This window comes from Octopus bimaculoides, chromosome 20, assembly GCF_046866305.1.
Source record: "Octopus bimaculoides isolate indiv1 chromosome 20, ASM4686630v1, whole genome shotgun sequence".
In the NCBI taxonomy this organism is placed as follows: domain Eukaryota; kingdom Metazoa; phylum Mollusca; class Cephalopoda; order Octopoda; family Octopodidae; genus Octopus; species Octopus bimaculoides.
In genome coordinates this window covers 7493022-7513328 of record NC_142947.1, presented here as the reverse complement: position 1 = coordinate 7513328, position 20307 = coordinate 7493022, and the positions used below count along the sequence as shown (strand labels likewise).

General features: G+C 37.7%; 1 protein-coding gene across 4 annotated transcripts in view; it reads right to left on the bottom strand.

Moving 5' to 3' along the window:
• Positions 1–7154, bottom strand: part of LOC106869207 (E3 ubiquitin-protein ligase CBL-B) — a 70459-nt gene extending 63305 nt beyond the window's left edge. For 2 of the 4 annotated variants that reach the window (XM_014914853.3, XM_014914851.3), the window contains exon 1: positions 5513–7154. In XM_014914853.3, the coding sequence (XP_014770339.1) occupies positions 5513–6042 (530 nt within the window). In that variant the 5' untranslated portion in view covers positions 6043–7154. The remainder of the gene's footprint in view (positions 1–5512) is intronic. The other 2 variants (XM_089337940.1, XM_014914852.3) reach the window with 2 other exon arrangements.
• Between the last annotated feature and the right edge of the window lie 13153 nt (positions 7155–20307).

The window sequence follows — 20307 nt, the reverse complement described above, 5'->3', positions numbered from 1 at the left end:
TGGGTTCTGATATAAAACCTGTCGTGGATGCAGATACTAGTTGTCCTGTTCTTGCTTGTCATTGCATATTTAATATAGACACTTAATAGGTACAGGAATGGCTGTGTGGTTGAGAAGTTTGCTTCCAAACATATGGTTGTGGGTTCAGTCTCATTGTGCAGCACCGTGACCAGGTGTCTTCTATAGCCCTAGGCCAACCAAAACCTTGGGTGGTGATTTGGTAGATAAAAACTGAAAGAAGCTCATGTATGTATGCATGTATGTGTGTAAAGGTGTATGTGTTATTGTCATTATTTAATGACCACTTCACCATAAGCCAGACAGAGTTTACTGGGGCAGATTTTTTACAAACAGATGCTCTTCCTGTCAACAACTCTTACCTGTTTCCAAGCAAGATATTTACCCATGACAAGAAAAGCTTTTCATGAAAGAGTGGAAATAAATGGCATTGCTTCTATGACAGCGACACTCATTTACAACTATCACACAATGTCAAGACAAGGTGTCACAAACATACACAGACACATATGTATACATATACATAATGGGCTTCTTTCAGTTTCCCTCTACCAAATTCACTCAAAACGCTTTGACAGAATTGTCCTAATCGGAACACATTTCATTATAGTTTTTCCATGACAACTGATCTGGGACCACACAAAAACAAACACCAATGTTTAATTGGAGCAAACAAGAGGAACCCTTTGTGTAAGTGGGCCATTTGCTAAATATGGAAGCCAAATTTCCCTAAATCACACCCTACCCTCTTAAATTCTTTCTACTATAGGCACAAGGCCTGAAATTTGGGGAGAGGGGGCACTTGACAATTACATCTCATCCATTGCTCAACCCCAAACAGATGAAAGGCAAAATAAACCTTGGCAGAATTTGAACTCAGAACATAAAGCCAGAAGAAATGCCGCTAAGCATTTTGTCCAGATTCCTAATAATTTTGTCAGCTCGCTGCCTTCCTAACATCTTCAATCAGAAAATAGTTTCATATGGACAAACAAGAAGAAATTTATTGAGACAGATTTTTCTGCAGTCAGATGCCCTTCCTGTCACCAAACCTCACCTATTTTCAAGCGAAGTAATATCACCACATGGCCAAACATATCCTTGCAGAATATTGGAAGTGAATGGCACTCCTTGTAAGACAGTCACAGTCATTTTACAATTATCACGTGATGTCAAAACAAGGACACGCATACGCAGACACAAACAATTATCGTTATTATGGTAAAATTTGTTATATGTCTTATATATATACTTGACAATACTGTTATGGGGTTGACATATGCATGTGTGTATATTTGTTTTATATATATATATATATATATATATAAACACACGTATATGTGTTTGTGAATGTATAAATACTAGTGTGTGTATACATATATAAATATGTGTGTATATTATACATGCACATTTACACACACAAACACACACAGGCATCTCTACCAAATCTGCTTCTTTCTCTCTATCAAATCCACTCACAAGGCTTTGGTTAGCCTAAGATAAGACACTTGCCTAAGGTGCCACATAGTGGGACTGAACTCAGTACCGTGTAGTCGGAAGCAAACTTCTTAATCACACAGCAATGCAGTGTGTCGGTACAAATATAAACACATTAATATATAAATATAATATGGGCATAATTATACAGATTCACACACATAATCATATGCGTGTTTGTGTATGTATGTATGTATATACATACATACACACACATGCATATATAGATGGGAAGGAGAAGTGAAGAACTGCAGTGGGGCCCCACTGTTAGAGAAACAACCTTGTTGTGAAGAAACTGTCTCTAAGATGCATCAAATCTATGCAACACGTGATACCACCAATACCACCTCCATTGCTACATCTACTATCACCATCATTATCATCACACACACACACACAAAAAAAAACAAACTTTGTTTATTAATTTTACAAAAACTATAACATAACAGGATGTGTGCTTGTGTGTATGTATATTTTATATACATACACACGCGCGCACATGCGCACGCCTCCTGTGTTAATGTGTGTGTATATAAATATAAATATATATATACATACACACTTGTATCCACCCACACACCCACACATACCACGTGTTTGTGTAGAAAATGGGATGGTAAAGCTAGGAGGCAATGATGAGAGCATCTAGGTGGTTGCTAATCGTACTAGAAATAGCAGCCAAATTTCCCTCAAATCACACCCTACTGTCTTAAATACATTAGAGAAATACATTAGAGAACGTGAGGTGAAATACACATCACACAGTGAAATAGATTCATTATGAAAATAAAGTTTTGTAAAACAGTAGAGAAAAAATAAGGCCATGATTTTGATACTGCCACACCTCCTCATGTATACTAACCTCATAGTATCACTACACACAAGAAATAACAACCAAATTTTCCAAGTCATGGCTGTGTGATAAGAAGCTTGCTTCCCAACCACATGGTCCCAGGTTCAGTCCCACAGCATGACACTTTGAGCAAGTGTCTACTATAGCCTCAGGACAACCAAAAACCTTGTTAGTAGATTTAATAGACAGAAACTGAAAGAAGCCCATTGTGTATGTGTATGCGCGTGTGTGTGTGCGTCTGTCTGTCCCCCACCACTGCTTGACAACCGGTGTTGGTTTGCTTATGTCACCATAACTCAGCAGTTTAGCAAGAGACCAATAGATTAAATATCAGTTTGAAAAGAAAAAATTAAATTAAAATTCATTTGACTAAAAAAATTCTTCAAGGTGGTGCCTCAGCACAGCCACAGTGTAACGACTGAAGCATGTGAAAGATAAATCTTTCAATCTAGGTTTGCTGGATCAGGCCTGACCTGGGGTTAAACAACAACAGCTATAACAGTACACAACCACAGATATAATGGTCTTGAGATTGTCGACGTTGCTGACAAAGGAAAGGGGGGGGAAGATGACATGTGAACCCTAACACTCAGTGTTCGGTGCTAAAATGAAAATATTACACCACCACTACCACCTTACCCAATAACAAGAGTGAATCACATGAAACAAACAACATCAAAAAGTGTTGGCGGTGATGATGATGATGGGAGGTTTTCTAAGAAACCTTATCCCTCCTTCCTTTCCTCCTCACATTGCAACTTCTGTACCCACCCACCCCTCAGGAAATACACTGAAGAGGGGGTGGGGGGAAAACTAGGGCTGTGTGTATATATGCATGTGTACACACACTGTGAAGTATGTGGGTGGGGATTATGTAATTTACATGTCACTTGGTGATGATTGTTGTTGTTAGTGTTGATGTTGTTAAGGAGTTGTGTAGTAGACGTCATGGATCATTTAATGAACAAGAGACGGTTTATGACACAAAGTTTGTGGGGGTGGTCGTGGGGTATAGATGCACTAATCACAGCCTTTTTGTGTGTGTATGTGTGTATATATATATATATATATATATATATATATATATATATATATATATACACACACTAGACAGATGTGTCTGTGCGTCTTTAGCTCAGTGCAATCATATATATATATATATATATATATATATATATATATATATATATATAAGATGCCAAAGAACAAAGGAAGATGACATTAAATATTTAAATTACAAAACTTTAAAAAAAAAAAAAGGAGGTTTCTCTGCACCGCAACTATCACATTACACCTCTAGACCACCACCACCACACATAATTACACTATACAACCACAACTGCATCACACTACCACTATACCACTACGCCCCACATCACTACTGCCACACCATCACCATCTTGTATTTTCACCTCCAAGTAAACCGCCCTTCCCGCCACCCTTACCGTTTTTTTTTTCTAATTTCAATGTAATATTTACTAATGGATCAAAATGAAGATTAAAGAGGGTAAGGTGGTGGTGGTGGTGGTGGTTTGGTGTTGATGGTGTGGTGTTGGTGATATGCTGTTGGAAAGGGGGGGGTGTTGGTGGTGGTGGTAATGATGGTTGTGGCGATGATTTGGTGATTACGATGATGGTGGTGATGAGAACATCAGCAGGAGCAACTTGAAACAAACAAGAGAACAAGATTACATGGAAGAAATCAAAACAAACAAAATGGCTGCCAGCGATTAACGGTAGAGGTAAGAGAGAGAGAAATGAGAGATAGATAGATAGAGAGAGAGAGAGAGGTGAGAGATAGAGAGACAGAGAAAGAGAGAGAGGGAGACGATTAGGTTTTAAGAAGATAGAGAAATCTTTCAGCAATGGTGAAATATCGTGATAATGATGATGATGATAGCTGTGGTGGCAGAAGTGGGAGAGAGGATCTTGGAGGAGAAAGGAGAAATTATACACACTCCTTGTGTATCTAGAAGAGTGTGTGCGTGTGTGTGTGTGTGTGCACAGAGAGAGAGAGAGAGAGAGTAAGATGTAACAAATCTGTAAAGCGAAAACAAAGAGAAGTGAAGAATAAACGAAGAGGCAGAGGGAGGGGAGGGAGTTCTTTAAGAACGTCAAAAGGAAAACAAAGAAAATGTTAAGAGGTGTGATGATGGCTTGTCGAAGGAAATGCCAGTCGTATATATATGTGTATGTACACACATATATGTTATATATTTATATGTATGTGTGTAATTTTGGTGGTTACAAAGAGAGTTAAGCAGCTGTGATTTTAAAAGGCACATGCACAAAGATTACAGCTGGCTGACCACACATACATTATATATTCATACACACACACACACATATGTGTATACAATGATGTATGGGGAAAAGAGATATATGTACAAGCTTATAGATTAATCCAGGTTTATGAAATGTGTATGAGAGATAAGTACATTTGACAGGAAGACCACTGCATCTACACACACACTTATTTCTAGATGTATAGATCAAAATACAATATTAAACCAATATATTATATACTATCAATTGTACGTATATCTATATACACTAAGTTTCACTAATCATAATATAAGCATATTAAAGTGTGTATACACCCACACAACTTGAGAGTATATTTGTGTATATACACAATTTTAAATTATACTCACAATACACACATCCAACTTAATATATAAACACCCTAATACAAATATATAATGCGCACATATATACACACATCATATATTCATATACATATCTTTATATATATATATAGATCGCGAAGTATATATATATATATATATATATATATATGCACGTACTCATAATTTATACGTCCATATCTTAGACATTTACATCTTTATATATAAACACCACATCTTGAAATATATACACTATAGACATACACCTCATATATACACAGACATCTTTATGTGTACACACACACATATATAGACACATATATTACACACATACATCTTGATATATAAGGATCGGAGAGGAAATTCACTTAGACGAGATGGAGACCACATTACACAGCTCAAAAGTAAACCCGTGTACAACATAGTGTAATATTTAATGGGAAATATATGTACAATGTTTGGTACGTGTATATACATCATATATATAAATATTGCTGTATATATTATATATACTTACTTATCTTCGAATGACCGCTTCCACCAGTCGGAGGCATCACTTTTGGTGATGCGGAAATTGTCTCCAGCGAAACTGCCGTTTGGATAGATGGCCTTTAACTCTGCTAGCATGTGAGAGAAGACCAAAGACAGTTTGGTAAGGTTTCGCCTGTAATACGACTGCTCGTCAAACATTTTCTCTTTACCATCTTTAAATAGGTTGATGGTAGCCTTACATTTGTTCATTAAGTTCTCGATGAAGATGCGGAAATATTCGCATTCGTTCAGTGTGTGTAGTTTATCGTCGTACTTGGAACAAACCAGCTTCAGATGTTGATAAGTGTCCGGTAAAATGTCTAATATAAATGGTGGGCTATTGCGTAGGTTCATGCGAGGCTGCTGGCACTGTTTTACTACTTTATCCATCAATTTCCATGATTTCTCGATGGTTTTTTTATCGACAACCAGTTTAGGGGGACCAAGAGCACCTTGGATGCGGTTAATAAAGCCGCTGAAGTTGTGCGTGTTCCAAGCCTTCGACGGCAGCGCCATTTTGATTATCTTCCTGTTTTTTTTTTGTTTTTTGTTTTTTATTTGTTGTTGTTGTTGGTTTCGGGCTACCTCGTTCCTACAGTGCCGGCACCGTTCCCAGCTTCCCCCGCACGAGACACACTCACACTCGTACTTCTACTGCGATGACTTAATATCGCTAGAAAAGTGGAGAGAGAGCCTAAAGCCACTCGACATACACACAATCTATTATTACTCTCACTCTCACACAAACACACACTCTATTATTCTCTCAATCTATCTCTTATACAGTCTATACTACACGCTCACTCTCTATTATACTATCATTTTATCACTTTCGCATACACTCTACATATACTCTTTCTCTATCACACAAAAGGCTATATTATATACTCTCTATCTTACTCTATTATACTCTCACTGTATCTCTTTCTCATGCACTCTCCCTATCTCTCATACTCACACACAGACTCTATATTATACTCACACTCTCACACACACCCTCTCTCCCTCTCACACACACACTCACGGACTATATTATACTCATACTACACAGTACACGCACACACACACCTATATATACATAGCCCGATATCTATACACATACATACAGTTTACAGTAAATACAAGTGCAGAGAAACTATAGAGACTGCATGCCAGCACACACACATATACACTCACTCTCACACACAATCTAGTTAATATTTAAACACCAGGCACACGGATATATACATACATAATACATAAACTACACGCCCAACAGACGTATACATACGCAAATAAACACCCACACACTCACCAACACATTATAGCGACATGTTGCTTATTATAAAGTACTTAGCCTTGATTTCAAATGCTGCTCCAACCAAATATTAACTGGGTTTCTTTTATGCCATTTACGTGTCCAAATTGGCAGGAATATAGTTTTACTCCGATCGTTTGTCTGTTTGGACCGTTTCAAGCCAATATAGCGTTGTTGGCCATTTTTGTAATTCAACTACACCGAGTGTGTGTGAATGTATGGTGCGTTAAGAGGGAACAAGCAGGAAAGCTAGTATTCTTACTACAACTCGGCACCTCACTCTCTCTCTTTGCTTCACCAAACCACTCCTGTTCTCTCTGTTTTATCTAACAAATAACCAACTCGCGCTTCACTTTATTCTTCCTCTTTCTTCCTTTTTCTCTCTATTACCCACTAATCATCTCTCTCTTTGCCATTCACCAATTCACAAACCCTCTCTCTCTCTTGCCCTTTCTCTTTTACTCTCTCTGCATTCACCTAGTCACTCTCTCCCTCTTATTCTCTTTCTCCAAACAACTCACTTCCTTCGCACTATTTTATCTATTCTCTCCCTCTCTCGCTTTTCCTTTTCTTTTATTGTACACATTTCCTCTCTCTATCGCCATTTATTGTTTCTCTTTCTCTTCCTCTCTCACCCTCACTTCTTCCTTTAGCACTTGCTCTCACTAATTTCCTCACCTTTTCTTTCTCACTTTCTCACTCTCTACTCATCTATTACTTTCACTCACTTTCTCTCAATGCCTTTATCACTATTCTCTCTGTTCCTATAACTCACGCTATTTTATTCTCTTTTTCTCCCATTTAACTCCTCTGCATCATCCCCTTCTCTCCATCTTCAATATATTTCACATCCCTTCTTCCTATAAACTGGAGTTTTAGGCTGTTTGGCTGCTACACATCTGGCCATCTTTTCACTTTTTCAAACACGTTTCCTCACTGACCACCGACCACTTTGGCAGTTTCCCTAATTTCTCTCTTTCTCTGTCTCTTTCTCTCTCTCTAGCTTTCTCTCTTTCACTATGTTTTCTCCTAGTCTTTATCTGCCTCTTCCTCTCTCTTTTTCCCCCTTCTCTCTCTCTTTCTTCTCTCAGTGCTCTCATAACTCTTCCTCAATCTACATCTTTATCCATTATTCTTGCCTGAGAGAAAGTTTTAAATCTTCATCGCCAATATTCTTCAATTCCTCGACATGTGACCTTTCTGGTTTCTTGCTTCCATCTTCTGATGGTGCCTCGTTCTTCTCGTGTATCTGATCCAGTCGACATCTGATCTCAATCAAAGCCGTCCCAGCATTTGACCACCTGGTCTTTTATATAGTCACATTGTAGCTGCAGCAGAATTATGTAATATACATTTTCTTTACACGGTAGGAACTATATTTAAACGAGATTTTACTGCAAGTGTCCATCTACAGGTTTCCTCTTCTCCGTATAGTAAAAAGAACGTTAGAAATGGTAAAAATGGTGGGGAACCAACATGGAAGTTTTGTCCCGCTTCTCTCAGACTTGGAATATCGGCATCTTTCGATTGTTGCATTTACATGTACAATAATGAAAAGATCGTTTAAATGTCTGACTTTGGCACAGGGTTAGATATCTGTTAAGTTGGGGCTGCGATATAATCGAATGAAGTGAACCTAATACAGCACTGGCATTTAATGTATGGGCATACCTACTCAATTGTGCCCCTCCCCCATCGAATTTGTTTCCTCATAACTTTAAGAAAAATACGCATTGTTTAATGAAATTTCCTACAAATACTTGTCAGATGATGTAGATTCCGATTATATCGGAATTTAATGTGAAGGAAAAAAGACTGGTCGGCGAGCTCAATGTGTCAATATATATGTATGCGCGCCTATCAATGTTGTTGTTGGGTTTTTTTTCTGAAAGTTATGAGGAAACAAAGTCGGTGGGGAAAATACTTGTGAAGGTATGCCAATGTATGAACCCTCAGCCCACGAGAGATAACCGATAGAGATTCGAACAACAGCGAGATTTGAATTCAGTATCTTTTATGTTTTTACTTGTTTCAGCCATTAGACCGCGGCCATGCTGGGGCACCACTTGGAGGAAGAATTTTTTATCGAATAAATCGTCTCCAGTAAACCTGGTACCTATTCTATTGGTGTCTTTTACCGAACCGCTAAGTAGCGGGTCGTAAACACACCAACACCGGTTTCAAGCGGTGGTAGGGGACAAGGACACACACGCACATATACACATATATCGGCTTTAATAAACAATATATATATATATATATATATATATACACGACAGGCTTCTTTCAGTTTCCGTCTGCCAAATCTACTTACAAGGCTTTGGTCGGCCCAAGGCTTTAACACAAAACACTTGCCGAAAATGTCACTCAATGGGACATTGAACCCGTTTCCATGTAGTTGGGAAGCAAGCTTCTTACCACACAGCCGCGCCTGCATCTAGTATGCCCTGTGTGTCAACATATGAGATCAAATACTATGAGACATTTGTAGTCTGCTAAGCTTTCCCTTTTTGTTCTCTCATCTTCCTTCTACCCCCATCTTCTAATTTTTTTATTCCGGTCAATAAGACTGATTTGTTAAGGTCGCTCGTCCTGCTAGAAAAAACCTCTGAAGTGTCTTTAATAAGAAAGGACACGTTGGACAATATAATCCTAAATATATTGAACACGAGATAATCACGACTAGAATAGCTTTGATAATATGACTGGTCTCTATTATGAGCTATCCTAAGGCGAAACAACATCAACGATTTTATTTTCATCTTTCTTAGAAACTCGAAGGTTTTCAAATTCAATCTTAAATGTTGTTAAAGGCAGTCCTGGTTGAGCTGATCTATGACCAAAAGCATTCCAGCCATGACCATCCCATTTTTGAGCATATCTAGGACAAGTGTATGTCTAGACTGGAAGTGAAGTGTGTCTCAGCTGTTTATTGAAGTATGTGTGTAAGTGACACACAGTGTGTCTGTGTATCTCCATAATAATGAGTGTGTGTGTGTGTGCGTGTGAGTCTATGCTATGTATGTGTAGACTTTTTGGAACCGAAACACATCCCCCCCCCCCGCAACACCCCACCCCTCCACCGGCACCTGTTTCTGAAGTCCTAATTGCAATAAAGTGAGAGTGCCATGGATGCTGAGTCTGGCGTGACCGGGACGACAGAAAGTGTGTGGTGGTGGTGGGGGGGGGGGGGGAAGAATCGAAAGAGAGGAGAAAGTTTGGAAGGGAAGAAAAAAAGGAGAGGGTGAGAGAAAAGGAAAGTAGAGGAGAGAAAGAAATAAAGAAAGCTAAATAGAAAGAAAGAAGATGGATAATGAAAAGAGAAAGAGAGAGAGAGAGAGACGCAATGAAAGAAGTGGTTTTTAGTGTTGGTGGTTTAGAAGGAATAAAGTGGGTGAGTGACTCTTTAAGAATTCCCCCCTCGTGGGGTGGTTGGTAGAAAATTGATAGCAAACTGTTTGGGTGCTTGGCTGTCTGCGTTAGTATATATATATCAATTCATTTATTTGTTTATAAAGTTAGTGGGTGGATACACGAACACACACACACACACACGCACACATGCATACACATACGCACACATACATATATAGATGTGTTTGTGTGTCTGTGTTTGCCCCCACCACCATCACTTGACGACCGATGTTGGTGTGTTTACGTTCCCGTAACTTAGCGGTTTGGCAAAAAAAAAACTGATAGAATAAGTACCAGGCTTACAAAGAATAAGTCCTGGGGTCGATTTGTTCGACTAAAGTCGGTGCTCCACCATGGCCACAGTCAGAGGACTGAAACAAATAAAATATATATATATATATATATATATATATATATATATATATATATATATATATATATATATATATGGGTCTGGGTGATTGTGTGTGTGTGTGTGTGTGTATTTTAGTGGCAATGGATATGGTGAGCGCATTGTAAGACCAACCACTCCTCCTCATGAACCCATTGTTGTTCCTTTTTCTCTGTCTTTCTTTTGCTTTCATCCACCCACGAAAAGAGAGAGGGAGAAAAGAAAGTGAGACAGAGAGAGGAAAAGAGGGTGTAGATGGAGCCAGCGTTTGAGGTGTTGATACGATGAATGGTTGAACAGTTGATAGTTGTGTGGGTGGACACAGTTTCACATATGTGTATATGATGAGTGAGTGTGTGTGTATATGTGTATATGGTGTGTATGAGTGAGTGTGTGTGTATATGTGTGTCTGTCACCACATGTATTCAATCGTGTGTACGCGTGTGTGTGTCTGTCTGTAGCAACATGTATTCGTCCATGTGTGTTTGTATCTGGTGTCCCAACGCAACCACAGTCAACAAGACAGTATAGAAAGAATATGTTGACGTAGACTAGTGTGGTTTTGCGTGATTCTTGATGCAAAATCGAGCGTTGAAGCAGATGTTGTTATATTTGGATGGGGGTCAGTTTGCCAATAAACTCACACACTATTAATTTGATCTTCACTTTAGACTAGGGAGAAGAGGAGAGACGAAAAACAGTCATTGAAAAGATCTGACAAATAAACCGCTAATAATGAAACTTCAGTGAAGATCAAATGACCATCCCCAAATATAACAATACATACATACATACATATATATATATATATATATATATATATATATATATATAAAAATGGAACATTATATTATATTATTCAAAATGTATAGTATTAAATATCCATTACAGCTTATCTTACCAACTGATTTCATGTAGAGAATACAATGGAATGTTTGGTAACAAACTGATTATATAACTTTACACTCATCAGAGTTAGCTGAATATGGAAGAGAATATGGTGACTGCTCTCTATTGTTGGAGGTGGATTAGCACAATTGGTCTTCTGTCATCTCTTTTGTAAGGTTCAGCATTTTGAGATCGGTCTTCAATACTTTGTCTCATATCTTCCTTGGTCTTTTTCTTTCACAACTTTGAATGATTGGCACTTCTTTATACAACTGCCTTCATCGATCGGCAACATACCTCCATACATATCTATCTATCTATCTATATATATATATATTACAAATTAAAAGGGTAAAGGATTATCAATTTATTAATTAATAAATCAATTAACAATTAACAATTTTTACCAAGCCCATCGGTATGAAAGCACCATTGTTGGTGGAGAACTTATTTAAAAGCTCATATATATTTATAAATATAATTAAGGGATCAGCAAATATTTGCTTCACCATATACCGAAGTTCAGAAATAGCAGCTAAAAAAGCTGAGAATCCCTCTCAGCTTTTTTAGCTGCTATTTCTGAACTTCGGTATATGGTGAAGCAAATATTTGCTGATCCCTTAATTATATTTATATATATATATATATATATATATATATATATATATGTATATATATATATATGTATGTATGTATATGCATATATCCAAGAGAGTTAGAGGTTGTGAATCCAACCAACTAAGGGATAATATCTATCCAATATACTGCTGGTAGAATACCCAATTATTAATACACAAGTGTTTTTTCATTGCATGGCAATTACACTACTGAATGTAATAAATGGGTGAAGGTAAAAAGTTATTTTACCCTTAATTCATATAGAAATTAGAAAATGGAGGGGATCAAGAGTTGGTATTTTATATATTATATATGTAAAGCATAATATGTTATACATGTATGTATATTGCTATAATTGTCTTTTTTAAAAAATAAATAAATAGACAGAATATAATGTCTATAAGTTGATGAATACCACCTCTTGATCCCCTCCATTTTCTTATTGCTATATATATATATATATATATATATATACACACACACACATATGTATGTGTGTGTATGTGTAAATTTGGTTATGTGGCAGAAATTTAGAATGTGAGAATTGAGGAATGAAGAGTCTAAATGAATAGACAAACAGAAGCTCCATAGTAGTGAAGCTATGAATGAATTAATAAAGTTTTGAGGTGATAAGCCTCTGGGTGTTAATTGCTTATCTCATCATACAATGTATGTACACATTCTACATAACGTACTGCTCTGTGTGATGGAGGTGGTGGGGGTGTGACTAATGATTACCATGGATGTGTCAGCGAGAGTAGGGGGAGGGAATCAACGGGTTGGTGGGGGAGGTGGAAGTTATTTAATTGAACCTGAACAAAAAATCCACTTTCTGTGAAGTTTGGTAAGAAATATTTTTTTATCTAAATATTATGTTGTGTGTCTTTAGTGGGTGCAGTAGTGACCACCCTGCTGCTGGTTCACCCCCCCCCCCCCCATCACTACCCACCACTAACAAACCTTTGTCATCTCAACTCACTAAGGACCAAGAGGAATTTGGAAGAATTTGGTAGGAAATCACTTGTAGTGTGTGTATGCATGTGTGTGTGTAAGTATATATATATATATGTTGGAACTCTGTCGGTTATGATGATGAGTATTCGAGTTGATCCAATCAACGGAACAGCCTGCTCATGAAATTAACGTGCAAGTGGCTGAGTACTGCACAGACACGTGTACCCTTAACATAGTTCTCGGGGAGATTCAGTGTGACAAGGCTGGCCCCTTTGAAATACAGGTACAACAGAAACAGGAAGAAAGTCTGAGAGAGAGTCCTAGGGTCAATCTGACTAAACGCGGTGCTCCTCAAATGACTGAAACAAGAATAAAAGAATCATCCTCATCATCGTTAAACGTCCGCTTTCCATGCTAGCATGGGTTAGACGATTTGACTGAGGACTGGTGAACCAGATGGCTGCACCAGGCTCCAATCTGATCTGGCAGAGTTTCTACAAATATATATATATATATATATATATATATATATATATATACATACACATGTGCATGTATCTATGCATACATATACATGTATGCATGTATATGTATACATACAAGTATGCATACACACACACACACACACATATATATATATATATATATATATATATATATATATATATATATATATATATATATATATATATATATATATATATATATATATATATATATATATATGTGCGTGTGTAATATAAATTGTCTCCCTTTATTTTACAATTAATTCTTTTCAAGAATATATTTTAAAAGAAATTACAACCTAAATGGAATTTGCGTTTAGCTGATTGCTAATCAGTGCCGAGGTGCAGAGGTGCTGATAAAGTATGCTAGCATGGTGCGGTGATGCAGTGTAGTGATGTAATTATGGTGTGGTGGTGAAAGAGTGGTGTGACAGTGGGGTGTGGTGCAGCAGAGGGTGTTGGGTGGAGCAGTAGTATGGTCATGTTGTAGTGTTGGGTTGTGTGGCAGTGTAATGTATTTTTGTGGTGAAGGGTGGTGTGTGTCGGTCTGCTGTGATGTGATGGTTTGGTGGTGTACAGTTGTGTAATGAGGTGTGGTTTGGTGCAGTGGTATTGTATAGCCTATAAGTGTTGTAGTGGTAGAAGTAGTAGTGGTGGCAGAGGCAGTGGTAGCGGTAATGGTAGTGATGATGGTGGTGGTAGTGGTGGTGGTGGTGGTAGTGGTGGTGGCAGCAGCAATGGTAGTGCTGGTGATGGTTGTAGTGATGGTGATGGTGGTGGCAGTGGCAGAGGTTGTGGTGGCAGTGAGGATGGTTGTAGTGGTGGTACTGATAGTAATATTGGTGGTGGTGGTGGCGGCATGGCAATGGTAGTGATGATGGTGGTGGTGTTAGTGGTGGTAGTGGTTGTAGTGGTGGCAGCAGTGGTACTGGAGACGGTGGTGGTAGTAATGGTGGTGGTGGTGGAGGTAGTGGTGGTGATGATTGACACAGAACACTTATGATGTAATTATCAACATAAACTGTAACATTAACACCATTTGACAGCACTCTATGATGACCACCACCACCACTACCGTTACTACTACTATCTATTGTATGTGCAGATGGAATGAGGGGTGAGAGGGTAACCAAATGACAACAGGGTGCAGGGTCATCTCAGAGGCTCATGTTAACCCTGTGGAACTGGGGAAACAGGAAGTGTATCTGTGTGTGTGAGTGTGTGCGCGCACGTGAATGTGTACACCCACATGTCATGGGTTGAGTATCGCCTCCCACATACGAGACCGCCCCTCTCCCGTGGGACTGTAAGGGTTAACAGGAAGTCAGTTCTGATCATAAGGCCTATATCACTATCACCACCACCACCACCACCACCACCCAGGGACCACTTGTCACTGTTCGTTGACTGTGGCCCCCACCTTAGAACAATCCTACAAACTCTACAGGATTGTCTCCAGCATTCAGTGTTGACATACCATCCTACAGCTGTGTACACTCTACAGGATGTTCATCACACACACACACACACACACACGGAGGGGGGGGACGTCATACTTTTTTTTTCTCTGCTATGAATGTTTAGATGGTGGCGGAGGTGATGGCGGCTATGATGCGGAAGGGAAGAGAGGGTGACAGAGAGAGAGGAATGAAGAGAGAGGAAGAGAGAGAGAGAGAGAGAGAGAGAGAGAGAGAGAGTAGGGAGAAATTTAGCCAAACCTCCAAATAATTGTTGCTGATGTAATGACAGAACCTCAAGTGGTGGAGCTGACTAGGGCTGGAGGTGGAGGTGGGGATGGGGTTTAGTAAGGGAAGGGTGGTAGGGGTGGCAGTGACAGTGATGGTGGTGGTTGGAGGGGGAAGAGGAGAAGGTGGAGGAGTTAGTGAGTGGAATCAGGTCAACTTAGATTGTTTCTTCAGTGGCATCCACACTCCTCCTCTTTATCATCAGAAGTGGCAACAGTAATTGCAGAATATACATACATGTGTGTGTGTGCATACACACACAAATATATATGTATATATGTATATATATACACACATATATAAACATTTGTATGTGTGTGTGTGTATATATAAATGTATGTATATATACATGTATATATATGCATATATACATATATATGTATGCATACATACATATACATATGTGTGTGTATGTGTATCATCATCACCATCATTTAACATCTGCTTTCCATGCTGGCATGGGTTGGACGGTTTCACTGAGGGCTGCACCAGACTCCAACCCGATGTGACAATGTTTCTACAGCTGGATAGCATATATATATATATATATATATATATATATATATATATATAGGCACAAGCATGGCTGTGTAGTAAGAAGTTTTCTTCCCAACCACACGGTCCCTGGTTCAGTCCCACTGCATGTCACCCCTGCTGCCTCATGCTGGCCAAAGTTTTGTGAGTGGATTTGGTAGATTAGAACAAAAAGCCCATGTATATATCAATGTGTGTGTCTTTGTGTATGTGTTTGTCCCCTACCACAGCTTGACATCCGGTATTGGTTTATTTTTGTCCTAATAACTTGGCAGTTCAGCAAAAAGACATTGATTGTATAAGTACCAGTCTTCAAATATAAATACTGGAGTTGATTTGTTGCATTAAACTCTTCGAGACAGTATTCCACCATGGCCATGATTTAATGACTGGAACAAGCAAAAGATAAAAGCATACATATTCACATACATATATGTCTACATAAATGTATGATCATCATTGTCATCGTTTAACGCCTGTTTTCCATGCTGGCATGGGTTGGACGGTATGACTGAGGTCTGGAGAGCCAGTGGCTGCACCAGGCTCCAATCTGTTCTGGCATTGTTTCTACAGCTGGATGCCCTTCTTAATGCCAACCACTCCGAGAGGGTAGTGGGCGCTTTTTACGTGCCACCGACACAGAAGCCAGTAAGGCAAGCCTATACATATACATGTCCATGTATATACATACATGCATACGCACGCATGCGCATACACACACACATAGATATTAATATCATCATCATCATTTGGCATCTGTTTTCCATGCTGAATGATGATGATGATGATGATGATGATGATGTATATATATATATATATATATATATATATACACACACACATCATCATCGTTTAACGTCCACCTTCCATGCTAGCATGGGTTGGATGATTTGACTGAGGACTGGCGAACCAGATGGAATATATATATATATATATATATATATATATATATACATATATATTTATACATATACACATATATACATATATATATACATTTATGCATCTATATTTATATATATAGTTATATTTCAGGATGGTCATCAGGAATCTTGCAAAACAAATTCATAAATGTGTGTACATATATATATATATATATATATATAATACATATATATTATTATATAAATACTTATATATATTGTTATATTTCGGGATGGTCATTAGGAATCTTGCAAAACAAATTCATAAACATGAATATATATATATATATAGGGTGACCCAAACAAACAGGAAGTTTTGTAAAATCAAGCAAAAATAGGAAAATATTCTCTTCAACTTTTAATCCATGTTTTTATGTGTTTCGAGGGAACTTGACCATGACACTGCCTTGACTGAAAATAAATGAATGTTGGTGACAGGAAGGGCATCCAACCATACAAAACCTTCCTCAACAAATCCTGTCTGACCCAAGCAAGTATAGACAAGTGGACATTAAAATGAGAATGATGATGATAATATATTATGTTTATGTACTTGTTTTGCAAGATTTCTGATGTGAAATCGTGGATTGAAACATATATTGTTATATTTTGGACATTCATTTTTTTTTTTTTTTTTTGCTTAATAAACACATGCACGAGACATTTGTTCTTCACTTCAGAATTATTATTGTTCTTTTTAACTGAAAATCTTCCATCAGAATGGACTGAATAGAACAGGAGACCTGTGGGATGGAGAGTTGCTGAAGAGGTCAGAGGATGTGTGAGATGATTTTTAGACAAAGAACAATAATAAATCTGAAGTGACAAACAAAGGCATAGTGCAGGAGTTTATTTGGCAAAAGACAAAATGACCATCCTGAAATATAACAACAGATAATATGTATTCGTATATATATATATGTGCACACACACACATCAAAATATTAGACTTTTACAGAATCCATGCATCAAATTAGTATTTTTGTGACAGAAAGCATTTATTATTTAGTGGATATTTTTATAATTTTAGTCTGGGTGGCTCTGTCTTGCTAGAAAATTTGTCACCACCTGAATCTGGGAATATCTCTCATGTTTAATTTGTAGATGATCTGAAGTTCTATGGACCAAAGACAATGTAGTGGGTATGGACCCAGACTGGAGCAACATGAAATAAAGTGTCTTGCTCAAGGACACAACACACCACCAGGAATCGAACTCATGACTTTACCATTGTGAGCCAACTACCCTAACCACTAAGCCACATGCCTTCACGTTATAGAAATGTAACAAATTTATTACAGATGAATTTTCATGAGAAAATCTTATAAGAATCCCCTAAGACTCACATTATCTTCTGCTACCATGTAAGTCCGTTTATTATAAGCTGACAATTTGAGCAGGTACTCTCACAGCCTTAGGCCAATCAAAGCTTTGTAAATAAAATATAATCGATGGAAAAAAAACTATGTGGAAGTATCATTCCTGTTGTATGATTTAGGTTATTTAACTAACTGCAGCTGTTTCAAGTCTCAAGACCAAGTGTGTACTATGAAGGTAACCTATTCAACTTAGTGACCTGAAAAAGCGTAAGGTGCAATATACTGTTTTTACTAACTCGTGTAAAAAATATAAAGGATAGGGATGAATTTCCAATTGTTGCAGTCTAAATGATAGAGGTAGTTGTGAAGACTTAGTAGAAAAAGTTAGGAATGACTGTAACTAGTGATTTTTAGTCTCACATGACTTACCTCCCTTCAACAGTAATCACAGAGCTTCTATGGGGTCACTCAAGCTCCTAGAAATAATAGCCAAATCTCCCTCAAGTCACAATATACCATCATATGAGGAAAGACACATTGCACATGTCCCACCCCAAAGAAAAATGGGATGGTCATGATTGAAATATATTTGGTCACAGCTGGCCTGGAGCTAAACAAAATGTTTATATATATGTTTATTTATATATATGTGTGTGTGTGTGTGTGGAGAAAGAGAGAAAGAGCTATGCATGATAATGTATGTATATGGAGGACTGTATGATGTGTTTAGGACGTATGGTAGTGTATGCAGAGGACAACATGTGGTGTGTGTCAGGAGATAACCTACAGGAAATAGTGGCAACCTACAAAGAAATACTGAATTTTTAAAGTCTTAACGCTTCAGGTTTATGAGAAAGGATTAAAGACATTCTGTGATATTCATACTTATCAAAAAAGAATTTGTACAAGGTAAGTGGGTCACAGATCACATTTGCCAAATACTTCTTTTGTAAGACATTCACCAACCTGATCACAGTAATGGAAAAACTATTTCCTGCTACACAAAAGGGAGAAAGAACAGGACGAAACAATTTCAGCAGCTTGAAGTGAATGAAATACCTCCATAATGTGAAGTTGTGCATTGACACGCTTTGTTAAGACCTTATATCTCATTTACAACATAAAATTTGAAGACACTAAGAGAGCTAAGACAGTGTGACATCTGGATTTTTTGCAACAGTATTAAAAGTGAAGAGGCAAGATTCAGGGGTACAAAGCAGTTCAAACATTTGGATTTCTGAAATGGAGAAACAATAGAAAAAAATTCTAACGTAGTACAAGAAACCTGCTTCTGCCTCTGTCACACTCTAACCTTTCATCCTCTAACACAAGTTCCCCCACTCAAATGCCCAGCCCCTCTCATAATTCCTTGTCTTGTGAGTTACTTGGTCACCCTGCCAGTGTTGGTGCCATGTTAAAAGCATCCAGTCCACACTGTAACATGGTTGGCATTTGGAAGGGTAGCTAGCTGTAAAAATCATGTCAAAACAGACACAGTAGCCTAAGGTAGATTTTCTACCTGGCCGGCTCCTGCCATCTGTCTTACCCATGCATGCATGGAAGACGGACATTAAACAATGATGATGATGATGATGTAGTGGGGTGGGGTAGTTAACGGGCTGAATCTTACATAACCGTGGTACTTGTATATCAACCAACTTCTGCACAATATCAGACAAAATCAGAATGAAGGGCCGTAACTCGGTAACACTACCATTTCAAATTTCAGTGACAAAATCAAAATTTTCTGAGACAATACTTAATTCGATCTAATAGTATAACAGGTATCTTTTACCTTATTGGTCCGAGCGTCATAAAGGGGCATAACTTTAAAATATCATAAGACATTTTCACCATTCTTCTACTGATTTCTTTGTTTATGACTCACTCATCAATTAAAGACAAATAAACAGCAAGAAGATTTATTTATATTTTTATTATTATTTTTCTTTAACTTTGGCGTTTGTTTTCAGAATCTAGTCCTTGTCTTTATATTTCAGATAATATGGGAGGAATTATATATGAACTGCTGATAACAAGAAAAAAAAAATGGTTTGGAGAAATAGCAAAGAGACTAAAGAAATCCTGAAATAATGGAAAATATCTCACAATTCCATTTAACCAATAATTTCACACAGTTCCAGTTTTTGTATTGTTTTTTTTTTTTTGGATTAAAATTTTTTTATGATTAC